The 15,076-nt window shown below is 37.9% G+C and overlaps 1 protein-coding gene across 7 annotated transcripts in view; it reads left to right on the top strand.

Annotated features, from left to right (window-relative positions):
- Positions 1–15,076, top strand: part of MACROD2 (mono-ADP ribosylhydrolase 2) — an 849,382-nt gene that overhangs the window by 252,053 nt on the left and 582,253 nt on the right. For all 7 annotated transcript variants that reach the window (XM_074536851.1, XM_014268149.3, XM_074536850.1 and 4 more), the window contains one exon: positions 10,712–10,828. In XM_074536851.1, the coding sequence (XP_074392952.1) occupies positions 10,712–10,828 (117 nt within the window). The remainder of the gene's footprint in view (positions 1–10,711; positions 10,829–15,076) is intronic.

The following is a 15,076-nucleotide window of genomic DNA, read 5'->3' as shown; positions in this document are numbered from 1 at the left end:
TAATGGTTTCTTGTTGTTATCAGGCTCTGTGCCCTCCTCAGGTTTTTTATATTATTTCTGTCCAAAGTGATTGCACTGCAATAACCCCCAAGTACAGTGGGCAAGATGGAAGGCATGTTATCTCAAGCTTTGCCGTTATCTTGTTATGACAGAAATATAATTTTTTTTCTGTCATTAAATAAATAAATAAACACTCAAGGATTTCTATTCCTTTTCTTTTTATTCATGATTTTCTGTCACTAATTTCCCCTTGATAATTCTTCAGATAATTCTTACAATCTGAAGTTAGTATAAGGCTTTTCCATTTACCTTGGAAACAGGACTTTGCTGTCAGACCCAATCTGTCTAGTAGTGGAAAAGGAAGGCATGGTCCAATGATGGCAGCTTGTTCCCTGTACTGCAGATACAGTTAATTATGTGTGAAGGTTGTGGTTTTTTATAGATTGAGATATAGATCTAATATTTTTTTGTGGATTTGTCAGTTTCTGCCATGCAATCTGACATAATACTGTGAATAAATAGTTTCTCTTCTGAATTTGATTTGTAGTGGAAGTCTGTATCAGGATATGATACTGATTTTAGAGGGGAAGTTGTATTTAGTTTATGTGATTTTTTTTGCATGTGGCTGAACAAGTTGATATTTCAGCATTGCTAAATGTTGGTTGTGTCCTAGATCTTGTAAGCTATCTTTTGGCAAGATGTACTAAGTTACTTTTTTCTTGATTGTGTTGCATGTAGGATTTGTCACAGGCTCTCAACAAAAGCAAAGAATATTTGAGAATATTTGTTTTTATGGGTAATTACTTCTCAGGCTTGTGTTAAAACACTGTCTGAAAGAATCTCGTTCATACATAATTTTCTGGGTAATCTAGTGTTTACCTTTCTCTTCCCTTGTATTTATACCATTAGAATACATTGTCATGCATTCAATTAGATTTACCTATTGCAAGGCAATTTTTGTATACGTAATACTGTTAATTAATCTGGTTTGAAACAGCACTCCAAACTGAGAGGATGTTTCTGTGATTGCAGACTGAGAAGTATCTCAACCAAGTTTTCTCCCTTCAGTGGTTCACAATAAAAGTAAATTAGAACGGGTGAAAATGGTCCAGGAAATAAGAAAAACAGCTGCTCCTCAGTAAATAACTTGGAGTTTTCCTAGAGCCTGTTAAGCCTTGCTGCGAGGCAGAGAGTATCTCCTTTGTTGGTGCTCAGTCTTACTCCTTTGTACATTCCAGCTGCTGCCCTAATTCAGAGTTCCTACAATCCCCATGGTTTTTTTAAGTCCTTTTGAAGTATGCCCAGCACTGAATGTACTTTGCCTCCGTAACTGACCTTTCCTCTGGTGCTTTCTTCACCCTCTCTCCCACAGTTGGTGCATCATGGAAACCTGCAGGAAGATGATGTGCTGCTGCATGGTCAGACTAAGCCTGTGTGGGTTAGAGGGGAAGGGAAAAGATGGCTCTTAAAAACAATCAAATTGCTTACAAAAATTTTTGAGGATATAATATTTGCAGTTGTAAATCATGAAAGCTTTTTCTTGGCAGATCTGCCCACCTTTTTTTTGAAAGATTTTTCAGAAGTGGAGCTATTCCCCTTGCACCATGTACCTCCTTTGTCTGGCTCTGGCTCAGTGTCTTCTCCCAGGCTTTCTGAGAAACTTTAATGTATTCTTTCATTCCAGCAGTGATGTATAGTATTCTTGTGCTTGGTGCACCCTGTGGCTAAATAGAAAAATCACCTTCTCCCATGTCTGGATTAGTTTTATTTAATTAGAAGTCATATTTCCTTATGGAAGCCCTCAGGCTTCAAATCCACAAAGACCTGTGTGAGAATGGCCTCCTTCCATGTTCTCTGTTGAGAAGGGCTTATATCACCTCCCCTTCCATTTTTGTGGGGAAAGAGTGGTTAACGTTACACTTTTTTTTTTTAATTTTCACTCTACCTTTAAAATTCTCTGGAATGACATGCCAAAAGCCTTTTGGGCTGTGAGGAGGCATCACTGTTATAAGTCTTCCTTTTACACAGTCATTTTATAATTATTACTTGATAGCCTGCTCCGTCTAAATCCTTGACCTGTGCCTGTCAACTGCTGGCTGATTGTAGTGAATAAATTTGTATAATCACTGCACGATGACTGCTTAATAACTGTGCTCCAAATATGCAAATATCTGTTCTGGCTTAATACAATTCATCTGCTTTGACCGGCCCATGCACTTAGAATTTTTGAAACATTTATAAGTAATGTAGCTCACCATTGCAGTCTCCTGTCTTCTCATGCTGAGCTCTAAAATGCTGAAATGCATAGGGATGAAAAAGATGAATTACAAAAACTCCAAAGAAAAAGAGACATCAGTCAACAGAGAAGAAGAAGCACTTGTCTGTATGTGTTGTAAATGAGAGAAAAAAAGCCCCTAAACAAAAAACTTCCTTAAGGATTATAGAAAGTTTTTCTATTATCATTCTGTTTTCTAGGTTAGCAATATGCCTTTTCTCAAAATAACCTGTGGTATTAATTTCCTTGTCTGCATTAGGCGAAGACTATATAAAATTGGAAAATAGACTCAAATACGTTTTTGAATTTCTATGACACTTAACACTCAAAAGAAACCCCCAGCCCAAAACCAAAAAAACCACCAAACCAAAAATTGCCAAAACCCCAAGATAAAAAGGAAGGCCATAGTCATGCAGAAAAGACCTTTCTCATGTTTGTGATTTTCCAGTGCTGTGGATGCCCTGGTAATTTCTTTCTCTGATCTTACCCTCTTCTTTTAAGCATTTTCTTTGGCCATCAAGTGGCATAGGTTACTGAGACAGATGGACAGCAAATCATACCAGTTGGTCCATTTCTGTATTCTTTATTGCAACATCAGAACACCAATAAATAGCTTTTTAAAAATAAAATCTGATTTTCATTGCCCTATAAGACATGTTTTTATCTTATTATCACCTTCTTGTTCCTTTAGCCTTTCTCTGAGTTAAACCTAATGTGTCTGAACCGTGCAGGAGGAAAAAGAAGCCATACACAATGCACCAGACAGAGCTTGGTATGACAGTGGTAGCCCAATGTCTTCAATAGCCATCATGGCAAAGAGGGGTTCAGAGACATTTTAAAGGCAATAATACGGATATTTACTGAAAAATGACAGTCATGTAATAATAGCATGGTAACATGAGTAAAAACAAAAATCCAGGACAAAGTAGGCGTCTTAACAATGAAATGTAGATAAGCCTTTGTTGTCTTTCCAATCTGTGCAGTATCCAGCTGGAAACAAAGTAATGTGGCTGCCCAGGAGGCTGAGGAAAGGATTTCAGTGGCCAAACCCATTTCTTCAGGGTGATACCACCTCAAACAACTTGCACCTTCTTAATAGCTGTTTTGGGAAACTGGGGGTGCAAGTTGGGAGGAGTGTGAGCTGAGCTTGGTTTAGTAGCACAGAGTAACCTGAATTTCTCCAGATTTATCCCTTCCTTCGTCAGTAAACAACAAACAAGCAATTTTTGTGCTCACTGTATGTAGGGCTTAGCTGTCTCCTTTCCATCTGGAAAAGAGTGTGGCATGTCAGGTGTCTCAACACTAACACAATTAAAAGGAAGTGAATGGCTCCTTCACACATGCCTTAATGTCAGCAGTTTGGACTGGGAAAAACTGGAAAAGCACTATTGGAGCCTTTCCTACTGTTTTTTCTTGCCAAAAGTGTGACATTCAGACAGGTTTATCAGCCCCGTGTTTCTCTGAGCCCTTATGCTGCTTGAGTGGGCTGACAAAAGTGTGAATCCTATTGACATTACAGCTCTCATCTACAAAATTGGAGCAGAGCACTGGAAGGCTAAGAAAGATGATGTCATAAGTGTGAGATAAAATGGACACTTTCTTCATTGTTTAGTTGTTTATGGAAGGAATTTGCCAATCATCATTGCCAGCATGACAGGACAGCTTTGACTTGGCTTTTAGTTTATTTTTAATACGATTTTTTGGTATCCTGAGATATTTAACTAAAATAAAAAATCTGCCAAAATTTGTGAGCTTCCTGTTGGTTTGTGTTTTGTCAAAGTAGGAATAATTGGCTGTGTACAATAAATGTAGGGCACTGAAATTTTCAGATTTGTGGGCAAGTGAGCTTTATTTTGAGTTCTTGTTGATTTCTTTACCCGTATGGGCTTTTTGCCAGTTTATGGCAAGGACATTGATTATGTTGGATGTTTCAGCTGCTTTTGTTATGCTTGACTGTGAACTGCATCCAGATAAGGTCAACCTTCTCTTAAAACAACCGCTAGGTTTTAAAATTTATTTCCCAGTACTTTTCACCATGACAATTACTGGTGGTTTGTAATGCTAAATTTATGGGATTTCAGCTAAACAATACTCAAAATACAAGTTTCCCATGTCTGACTTCACAATGAGGTTTACACCTGGCCTTGTTATGAGTAGTTTTGTTCCTTGCAATATCTACTGGAATAATGGTTTATTATGTTTTATTATTATATTTCATTAAACTTGCTCTGCAGCGTGATTGGTTGGAGGTGGGAGGATCCCCAAATGTAATTATACCTGCCTGAAAGGCCCCTTGTGCAACGTCAGAATGTTGAATCTTAAGAAAAGAAGGCAATGTACAGAGAATTTGGATTGACATATTAGGTAATCAGTACTTTAAACATCAAGACTTGTAGGTCTCATTTTGATCTTAAATAAGGTGTACACACTAAGGGTTTTGAAAGTAAGAATATTTAAGGAATGTGAATGTAGACTGTGATGAAATGTGAACCTAATTTAGGGAATTAGCCATTTCAGAATAAATGGTTCATCTGTGCTTTTTGTGTTTAAGATGGAGAAATTTAAGGATGAAGGTTAAGATCCTGCTTTTGAACATTGATATTTTGGCCGGGAAATACTGTATAATTGCTAAGTTTTAAAAATTAATTATGTTGGAGGCCTGTAAACCAGGGCATTGATTAAAAATCTCCAGTTCATTAAACTTCCCAATGACAGAGGCCATCTCAGTAATAAAAACTGCTGTTCCTAGCAGTTGACTGGCATCTGTGTTATAATCTTTTTAAGATCCCCACCTTTGTTCATTAGAGCATCACCTGTTGTCTCTTGATGTCAGGATTTATTTCCTCTTGACATTGGTCTCAGAGGTACAGTTGCAACTCTGGCAGCAGTTGACTCCAGTGAACTTTTCAGAGGTACTTCAATGGTTTAGCAGAATGAGGCTGAGTTTCATTGTGAGTTGGTTCTTTGATTGTTATGTGGGGGTTCAGTGGGGGTTTTTTGGAGAGTGGTGCTTTTTGTGTTTTTGTTGGTTGTTGTTTGTTTTCCTTCTGATTGCCACACACCCCCTTGCAATGGGCATTTTTGGAAGGTCCACAAGAAGGAGGGTGTGTGTAGCAGAGATCCTACAGTGCACAAAGCAGTTTCCTCTTCTGTCCCCAGCAGTGCATCTAAAGCAATGACATTATCCTGGTTTTATACTCTTTTATGACATTTGCCATGTGGAAGAGCAGTACCACTTCAGAGATAGATCAAGCACAGGTGACTTTCTTAAATAAGCAAACCTCATGAATTTCCTACTGAAAACACAAAATGAAAAATCTGGAAAAGCACCAGAGAACAAGAATTACTATGGAAAAAAGACTGTATAGATTGTTGAAATGTAACACAATAAATCTGCATATGTTGTTTACATCATAGCTTCACTTTATTCAGCCTTGCACACAAGGTCACAAAAGAAATTTGGGCCTTATTATTCCTGGAGGAGTTTGTATTTTTTGCTGTAGTGTTAGATTACCTTACCCTTTTTATTACCATCTGCACTGCAAGGCTAGTTTTGCTGAGGTTTTTTTTTTTTTTTTAGCAGCATCCCATGATACCCTTAATTCTGTGTTTCCTGTGCTTTTGCTTCATTTGCAATTTTAAGAAATTTTCTCTAAGAAATAGATTTGTTCTAGATTGTATAGCACTAAATTAGCTAGTATTTTTACTATATAACTTTAACCCTTTAATTCTGGAACACAAATGCAATTGTTTTACAATAAATTAATTAAGAAAGGATTTCACCTTTTAGTATCCTTCAGTGTATAGGGAGAAAATGGTGTCAAAGTTTACATATTTTTGTTTAACATGATGTTATTAATATGCTGCCCTTTTGCATAGCATTTTTATTTTGACACTGACTTTGTTCATGTATTTTAAGCAATTATTTTCAGCTGACTTCGGTGTGCAACCAATGCCTTTGACTGCAGTAGGTTTGGAAATAGTTTTTCTTCATTAATGGCTTCTGGTGAATTGTTGGGAGAACAAAGTGCTGTCCCTAGTGTCTCCTGAAACTTGTGGAAGCATGCAATGAAATAGCTATTATTTTTCATGAAAAAAAATAAAATTAGAATACTACTTTTAATAGCTTTAAACAGGCATGAACAACTTCAACTATAGAGAATGAAATTAATCTGAAGTTTCTTCAGTTGTTTTTCAGCCCTCAAGATATTGTTCATGTTTGTCGGTCTACAAAATTGAGATGCCCCTTCCATGTGCTTGTCCACCCAAGCATGGTGAAACAATAAATACAGAAACTCAGTTTTTCTGGGCTCTCCACACATGAAGGCTCTGGGTAACAGGATCACTTTTCAAAAGACAGGTCGACCTGCATTCAGTCCTTGCAGTCATTCAAAAGCCAAAGTGTTGTGTGCTATTTCAGAGAGTTTATAGGACCTCAGGTTGTGGGGTACCAGTTTGTTGGGATGGGAGGCAGAAGGGAAGAGGGTGTTCTTCCACCATCCTGTGGGTGTTTACTGCCTCACTGGTGGCCCTAGGCAGGACTCCGTGCTCTCAAAAACCCTGTTGAAGTAGCTTAGTTTATAAGCCTGAAACTCATTTTAAGAAGCAGAGTACCAAGGGGGATGGTTGGAAGCCCTCTCTTTAGTACCTTCAAGTGTTGTCGGTTGATCTGCATGCAGATCAGAGATTGGATTTCTTTCAGTTATGAGTGACAGTTTTGTCTGGGGGATTTTTCCCACATCTTTCCCATAGACCTTAAATGGCAGGTCACTTGTGTATGAAAACGACCCAAAGCATATCTGTGTGATTTCCATACACCTGAACAGGAAGGCAGCCTCTAGAAAAAAGGCACACTGTGAGGCAGAGTGAGGGCTTTGAAGTGAAATCACATTTTGTATTGGTTGTAGAAAGCAGTGATAAAACACAATTCTTTGTCACTGTCATGTGATGCCAAATCAGATTTTGACTGGGTTTTTCAGCCAATTGTACAGTGAACAGGGGGATATGGTCTAATGTTTTCCAGATCTGTTTGGAATAATGCAGATGAGCATCTATATAGCAAACTGAAAATTGAAAATACAGATTAAATATCTGAAACCAATATATTGAGGGTTTTTCACTTTGCTATTAATTTGGCAGCATGCCATTATTATAGTGTAAATTTCTTCATCATTACTACAGAATAACAAAATGCCTTTGACCACAATTTTTCCCTTCTGAGATTGTTATTATCTGTAATTTCCACTAAATTTCCCTGTTAATAGTGCTTGTTTCTCTATACACTGATGTTACAAGTTGCTACACACCTCCAGAAAACAGAATATTCCATGCAAATATTTTGTACATGCCTGTTCCATGTTTCTTTTTTCTTAATTAATGTGTCTAAGACATATTGTAGCAGAGGCTGAAGAATCATATTTAGATTTGTCAATCTACTCTACCTTTGCAATTATCTTGCTTCGTGTTATTCAGAGTGCTCATATTTGACAATATATTTCAAAATAGTTCTGAAGTGAATTTATTGTTTGAAACATAGACTATTTCTGGCATGAGTTATTGAATTATGAAATAAAAAATACTGCATAGACCAGAGGTCATCTCTATTAATGTATTTAATGAAGTATGATAGGGAAAAGAGGGTATTATGAAAGTTTTGGGTGGGTTGGTGTTTGGTTTTTGAGTTTTGATTTTGTTGGTGCTGTGCTCCCCCTTCCCACCCCCCTTTCATTCTTCCCTGTCATCAGTCACTGAAGTGTATCAAATGCTAATTTCTGCTTTTCCATCTAAGCCTGTCTGGAGTATTCAATCATTTTCTCTTGTGCCACCTTTATAAGGGAAGTATGCATGTCTACTTGTTCCATTCTGGCAGATGTCTTCCATTTTCCTTGTCATATGTCAGGATTGGTTGTGATAGAATTGATTTTTCCCTGTTAAGAATTCAATTTTTTTCATTATTCTTTCATCCTTCTGGAGCTTCTTTGCTTATAAAGGTTGGACACAGACGTATGGAATCAGGAAACTACTGATAGACCATCTTTATCATAGCTGTATTTGCATTAAGAGCACCCTTCCAACATGAGAGGGGTTATAGATGGGGAGCTGGGACCCCCTGTGTGATCACAGCTGCTCTGACACATGGAATGCTGATTTGGGGTATTTTAATCCATCACAGGTTTGAAGTGGCAAACCTGTGCTTCCAGTTCCCTGGCAGAGGCGATGGTTTCCTTCTGCAGGAAGGAAACCATCCTTTCCTTTGCTTCCTTCCTGTTGTTTGGCTGTGCTCTGAGCTGGAATTAGGCTCCAGTGAGTGGAGTTTGAGGAAGAAGAGTTTGGTTTGCGCAGTGGAGAGAGCAGAGCAGCTGAGCCTTGCACAGACACTTCTCAAAGGGAAGTGCTGAACTGGTGGGGACAGGAAGGACCTCAGGGGTGGGAATGATTCGTCAGCCACCAAGCAGATCCTCGCATGGGCTTGAGTGCTTGTCCAGTATTCCTAAGGACTTCTTCCTCTGTAAAGGATCATGGAGAAAGTGCCAGTCCTAAGCATCTGTGCTGTTTTTATGTTGGTGCCTCAGGAAGTGCTAAGGTTGGTAGAGGTTGTGGTGATGCTGCTTATAAAATTATTCTGAGGTTCCAATGCATACTTTACCTATCCTGCTTGGTTTGGAAAAGCATTTAGTAATTAGGTTAAAACAATTAAATAGGATATTACGAGTACAGGATAGATTTCAAGCATTCTCTCTTCCCTTTACAAAACATTATTCTTGCAGTAGCATCTTGGAGTCTGTTGAGCAGAGATTTTGGATAAGTTAAAAACAGAAGTTCAGCTGAGATAGAAGAAGCAGCTTTGGTGTCTTGGGACAGAGAATGTGCAATGTGCTTGCAGCTGGTGGCTTGGCATCCATGGTCTTTTCAATAAACAATTTTAGAAAATTTCATTGGAAGTGCAGTATCACATGATTCTGTAGGTATATTTTGCAAATATAAAGTACTACAAAAACCCATTTTGAAAACCAGTGACCAGGATGGGCATGGAGTATTGCAAGGAACTGCTTATCCAATTTTACTGCATCACCTGAACATGAACTCTGGTATAGAACTCCTCAGAAAGGACAATCAGGTTTTTAACACTTAGCAGAAGAGTTTGATCCATTTGAAGATGTTATCTGCCTCCCCACCTGGGGCTGCCTGACTTGAGGAAATACTGCACACCTCATAAATCCAGTTATGGCCTGAAGGTGGAGAGGACAGACACCGTTTCATCTCAGGGGCAGGTAGTTTCCCCAGTGGGCTCTGCATGGTTGTTGGGAACACTGAGTGCCATGGGTTGCCCAAATGGGAGCCTGTAGAAGCTACACAGCTCCTGCTGTGACCAGGTGATGTGCATCTCTTAAAAACCCATCCCCCCTTGGCTTTCCAAACCTGTTCTGGTTTAACTGCTTCAGACATGCTGCAGGGCACAGCTCTAAGTTTGAACTAGTTAAATCTGAAATAAAATCTGAAATAAATCTTCAACTGTGTTCATACAGACTCTTCCTTTCTTAGCTCTATTTGTTTAGCCTTTATACTTGTTTATTTTACCTTTTGAGTTGATGTTGTAGTTTATGTGAAGATTATTTCTTGTAGTTGAACTCCATAGCTGCTGCTGAATTAGGGCTTTACTCTAGTGAATATGTTCATGCATACACTGCTTCCTTTATTATTTTCTATCCTTTTTCTCAAACTTTTTGCTATAATTACAGTAAATGATTTCTTGAATTGCATGTTGAGAGGGCAGAATTGCTGTACCAGCAGCCTTGTTTCATTCTTTTGCTGGCTCCTGAGGGTAATAAGATCTATGCACTCTACAAATTTTCTTGCATACTTAGCTGCAATTGCAACCTTAAGTAATTATTTTTTAATTAACTCCAAAATATTGCATGAATACTGCAAAATTTTAAAAAAATGGTAAAATTTAAAAAGCTCAGAAGTAGGTATTTCTTATATTTCCAAACAATAAGCATTATTTCTTGGAATTTTTATATAAGGCATTAGTAGCGTGGTGACATTAAATGACCTGCACAGTTGTAGAAGTATCAGAGGTATGTTGTAAAGGAGTTTGGCATTTGGATGGGGATCAAATTCTTTTCATAATTTGTTGTGAGAATTTCTTAGAGCCTTCAGTAAGATCCTTTTCTAATACTGGAACTTCTACTCTACTTCACATTTTCTAGATGTTTGCTTTTTAATTAGCAGAAGTTGGCTAAACATTATGGTTTTGAAAAACTCACTGACTAATTCTATCAAAAGAAAAAAATTGTATATATTTAGATATCAACTTCCAGATCAGTTGGTCTGGGCTGTGGGTGTAAAAATGGGCAGTAAATGTTTATGACCGTGAGTAAAGGCAACATAAAAAGTGGCTTTTAATAAATTCTGGGTTCTGGGCTTGTTTTGCAGTGGATGGCTGCATTCACCGAGCTGCTGGGCCCTGCTTGGTTGCGGAGTGTCGCAACCTGAGTGGCTGTGAGACTGGACAGGCCAAAATTACCTGTGGATACGACCTACCTGCCAAATGTAAGTCACGCCGTTCTTTCTTTTTGTTTCCAGCACGTGCTGCTGGTGTGCACGGTTCATTTCCCTGCAGTCTAATTCAACGGGGTATTCATTTTACACAATTAGCAGTGGGACTTAATTAAGCATGTTCTGTAATCATGCCTTCCCCTCAAAGCAATTCAGGCTTTTCTAAATGATTATTTCACCTATGTTGTGCGATGAAAACTTCCATGTCTCTAAAATATAAAGCAGCTTTCATGTTTATTTTTTGCAAGCTAGAACCTATCCTTTCATATGCATAATAAAGGATTGGAAATGCTTTATGAAATATGAACAAAATATACATTATCATATTTAAGTTCCGCGGAGACAGTTTTTTGAAACGTTGCATATTTGATGTTCATGCTGATTCCTTGATTGTGAATACTTGGAGGGCCCAGGAGATCAAAGTGATGTATTGTGTTTTCAGCTGCTGTGTAGTGTCTGATTGGCAATTACTGTGAAGGCATCTGTCACACTTTAGCTTTCGACAGAGTGCAGCTCAGTGCTGGAATGTTTGCGCACGTTGAAAGTGGAATTGTCAAAAGTTTTCCTCCTGTTTCAAGTAGGAAGATGGTTATTTGGCTGTGTTGTGTAGATGTTGAGCTTGTCTTGCAAAGCAGTAACACTTTCACAGCACATGGGTTGACCAGTCCATTACGTGAGAATAAAAAGTAGGAAATCTTTGCAGATTAGGATATTACAGAATGATATATTGAGCCATGAAGATACAAATACCAAAAAGCATTGCAAAGTCCATATAACTAGAATTCAACTATCTTTTTTTTGTTGTTGTTTTTGGGATATGTGGGCTGTAGCAGGAGCATGGCTCATTCAAAAATATCCAAATCTCTCTTAACTGTCATGTAAAATGAAACACTGGCTGCAGTAGCAGGTATCTGTCTAGGCTCCTGTAGTCCTTAATGTCTTGGGTAAATAGGAAAATTGTTTTCCCAGTAATTTTTTGCTCTTTCTATGATGACAGTGATGAGAGTTTCCAGTTATTTTCTCAACAGTGGTAGTTTCTATGTGTGGGAAAACTTTGCTATATTTTATATGTAGTTTTACCACATGCTAATGGCCATCTATGAAAGGCTAATTTGGCTAGAGGTCAGGGAAATTGTTGAGGAAAATTCAATGTGGTAGTTAGCTTCGGTTTGTATATGGCTCAGATCATGACCAGGTTCCTATAAAAGGGACTGTTGGATGACACATTGTAATTTACTTTTCTGGGGGTGTTTAATGTTTAATTCTTCCCCTTTAACCAAAAAGTAACTCTGGATGGACAGAAAAGCTGCTCATCAGTAGGTGCATTATTCCTCCCATGTATTTTAGAGATAGAAATGAAATAAAAAGTATCAAGGCAACTGATATGTGTGTTAGAAAGAGGAAGGGTCATGTCTGAGATGTGACCTCCCTTTAAATCTTGCAGCAGTTCAAGGGACTGCTGAAGTTAGGTTTGAAAAATGGGATCCTGTTTGAAGGCTGTAGGAAAATCTTAGTTCTTTGTGTAGGAACAATAAACAAAACAATTAGAAAACCCATTATCACCTGAAGTTGGAAATAAAACCTGTAACCAGGCATGGGGAAAAGCCAATATTCTTCTTAATCAGTATCCTGAGAAATTGAAATTGCATCAAAGCCATGTCTACTTGTATTTGATCATGCATCAACCTAAGAAGGGGAAAGGATACCTTTTTCACCAACAGACACAGGGAGGGAAACACACAATTTTTGTGCAGAGGCTGAGATTTTAAAACTCTTGATTTTTATTTTTTTTTCCTGAAAATATATTTGTGTTCTCACCAAATGTTGTTTTCTTTTACTTTTGCCTCTGTAAGCTTTAGTTTGTGGGCTCATTAAATTATTGTACCTTTTAAACCATTCATCTGAAAGTGATCAAGCAGTCGAGACTGGTTTCATATTTTAGAAAGCTGTAAAGCTACTGGATATCTTTTGTCACTCTCTGTCACTTTGTCTTAATGGTATGACAGTTTCACTGTGGGAACTATGGTGCATTTGCCTTTCCTGAGGAAAGCAGTGCTGTGAAAGGAGGTCCAGGCTCTCCCATCCAGATCAGCTGTGAGGCAAGGTTGTGTGCCAGCAATTTGCTGAAGGTTATGGTTGACTGCTAACTTCCAACTTTCACAAGCAGTTTGCTTTCTATTGATCTGTTTGTGGATAGGGGAGCAACTAGAATAATCAGTTAACACTTTTTTGAGTTGTGAATTATTTATTCTATTGTCTGTTCTTCTTGTGACTGTAGTTGGACAGACAATTATAGTGAATGTAAAATGAATTTCTTAGCATTATGAATTGTTGTGTTTAGGTGGGTTGTTTTTGTTGTTATTTAACAGAATTCTAAAATGTTACAATTTTGTTTCTTACCCCTGGGATTTTCCCATTTCAAGTTCTTGATCCTGAAATGCTTTGCTTGGGAACAGTTTGCTGAATTCAGCAAAGCTGCTCTGGGATGCAGCAGCCTGTGTGCGCTGTCTGATGCAGGACTTGGGCTTCAGCAAGGACTCCACAGTAAAAAAGGTTTAGTATTCAAAAATCGTGCAGCATACTGCTTTGTTTTATAAATGACTTGGAGGAACCTGGGATTAAGTTTGGCACTGAAGGGAAGGTATGCTTTGTTAGGAAGGTGGTAGTTGGTAAATAAAAACCACTCTGGCCATCTCCTTTATGATCTATTGTATTTTTATTGAGTACTTGGCTATATTTACTTAGGTTAAACAAGAACATGTCTGGCAAATAACTTCTTTATAGTGGAAAAATTGAAAAAATAATGTCTGACTAAAAAATGCAATGATTGAGTGTATAGGCTGGCTTTGTGTGATTTGTTCTTGGTGCATCTGAGTCAGAAATCAGTTTGTGAAGTACACAAGTAACAGCAAATGTTTCGAGAGAGGATGCATACAATAATTCATAGTTTTCCTTGCTTCCTTATTGCAATAATGTGAACAGACCAAGATTAACATGTCTGTGGCCCGGAGATGTTTCTTTATGAACTTTTCATGCCAAAAAGTAATCTGTTTGAAAACAGGAAGGAAGTCAAACTGAGTTTTCTAATTACTAGTTAATGTAACATTCAGTACAGTTTTACCGAAATCAGTGTAATCACCATCTGCCTCCTGTACTGCAAAAACCTACACAAAGCCCCCCCAAATGCCAACCAAGTTATTTGCTTGGATGCATAATTTGGTTGATGTCATCTATTGTTGTTTTTCAGCAAACAACACCTATGCAGGCACCAAGTTTCCATAGTGCTCTGGAGGGCTGAAAAAGGCAGTGCTTTTTGCTCTTAGTTTCCTTTAAAGCTGTCCCAGACTGATCATCAATTATTTAACTTCTGTACTTCATATTGTTGTTCCTTTTAAAGAACAGTTCATTCTAAATATTGTACAGCTGATCTTCAAACACTGAGCAGTACTCTGATACTGACATGCTTTAAATAACAGATGAACAGTATCTGTTTAAAGCTCTACTAATGCTTGTTTTCTTTCTCATTTGATTAATAGTCTCAGTTGGCTCTGCTGGCAGAAAATGGGCTGGATGTAAATTGTGTTTATGGCTGGAACGAGGGGTCCATAACAGCTTTGTGGATTGTTATCTGCTGCAGAGGTTCACTATAAAAAAACAACCCTGTCAGGACACATTAGAAATTAGAGTCCCATTCTGCCTGGTATTTAACAGGCCTAAAAACAATTGAAAACCAGCACAGGCCTGTGGTACCCTGACCTAGGCAGGAAAGGACCCCCAAACTAACTTTTATCTATTGTTGCCAAGTCTAGTAAGAATTTCTTTATTTTTCTGAAAAATGTCTGATAGTAAAACTCCTAAATCTAGGAAAATAAAATCTTACAGCCTCTAATATGGGATAGAACAAACCATCAGTAAATCTAAAAGGTGGACTTTTGGTGGAGACACCTTGCTAGGCAGTTTCTAAATACAATGGTTTATGTTCATAATAAATCTATAATATGTAGAAAATTTTTTCTGTTTGCTTGACATTTTTAGTGCTTTAAGCACAGTCCCTGAGTAAATAGCATATATAGGAAATCTTCTGGTCCAAGATCAGCCTGGAGTAATAATGTGAATGTGCTCTGAGACAGTTCCTGCTGTGAAATAAGTAGTTAGGAGAAGTGCTAGTATTAAACACAGTAGGAGGAATCATCCTTTAAATTTGTTTAATCAGATTAAGAAGTGGAGATTAAAAAGTAGAGA

This window comes from Zonotrichia albicollis, chromosome 3 (genome assembly GCF_047830755.1).
Source record: "Zonotrichia albicollis isolate bZonAlb1 chromosome 3, bZonAlb1.hap1, whole genome shotgun sequence".
Lineage (NCBI taxonomy): Eukaryota > Metazoa > Chordata > Aves > Passeriformes > Passerellidae > Zonotrichia > Zonotrichia albicollis.
The sequence above is the reverse complement of the archived record's forward strand: the minus strand, read 5'-3'. Positions and strand labels throughout refer to the sequence as shown.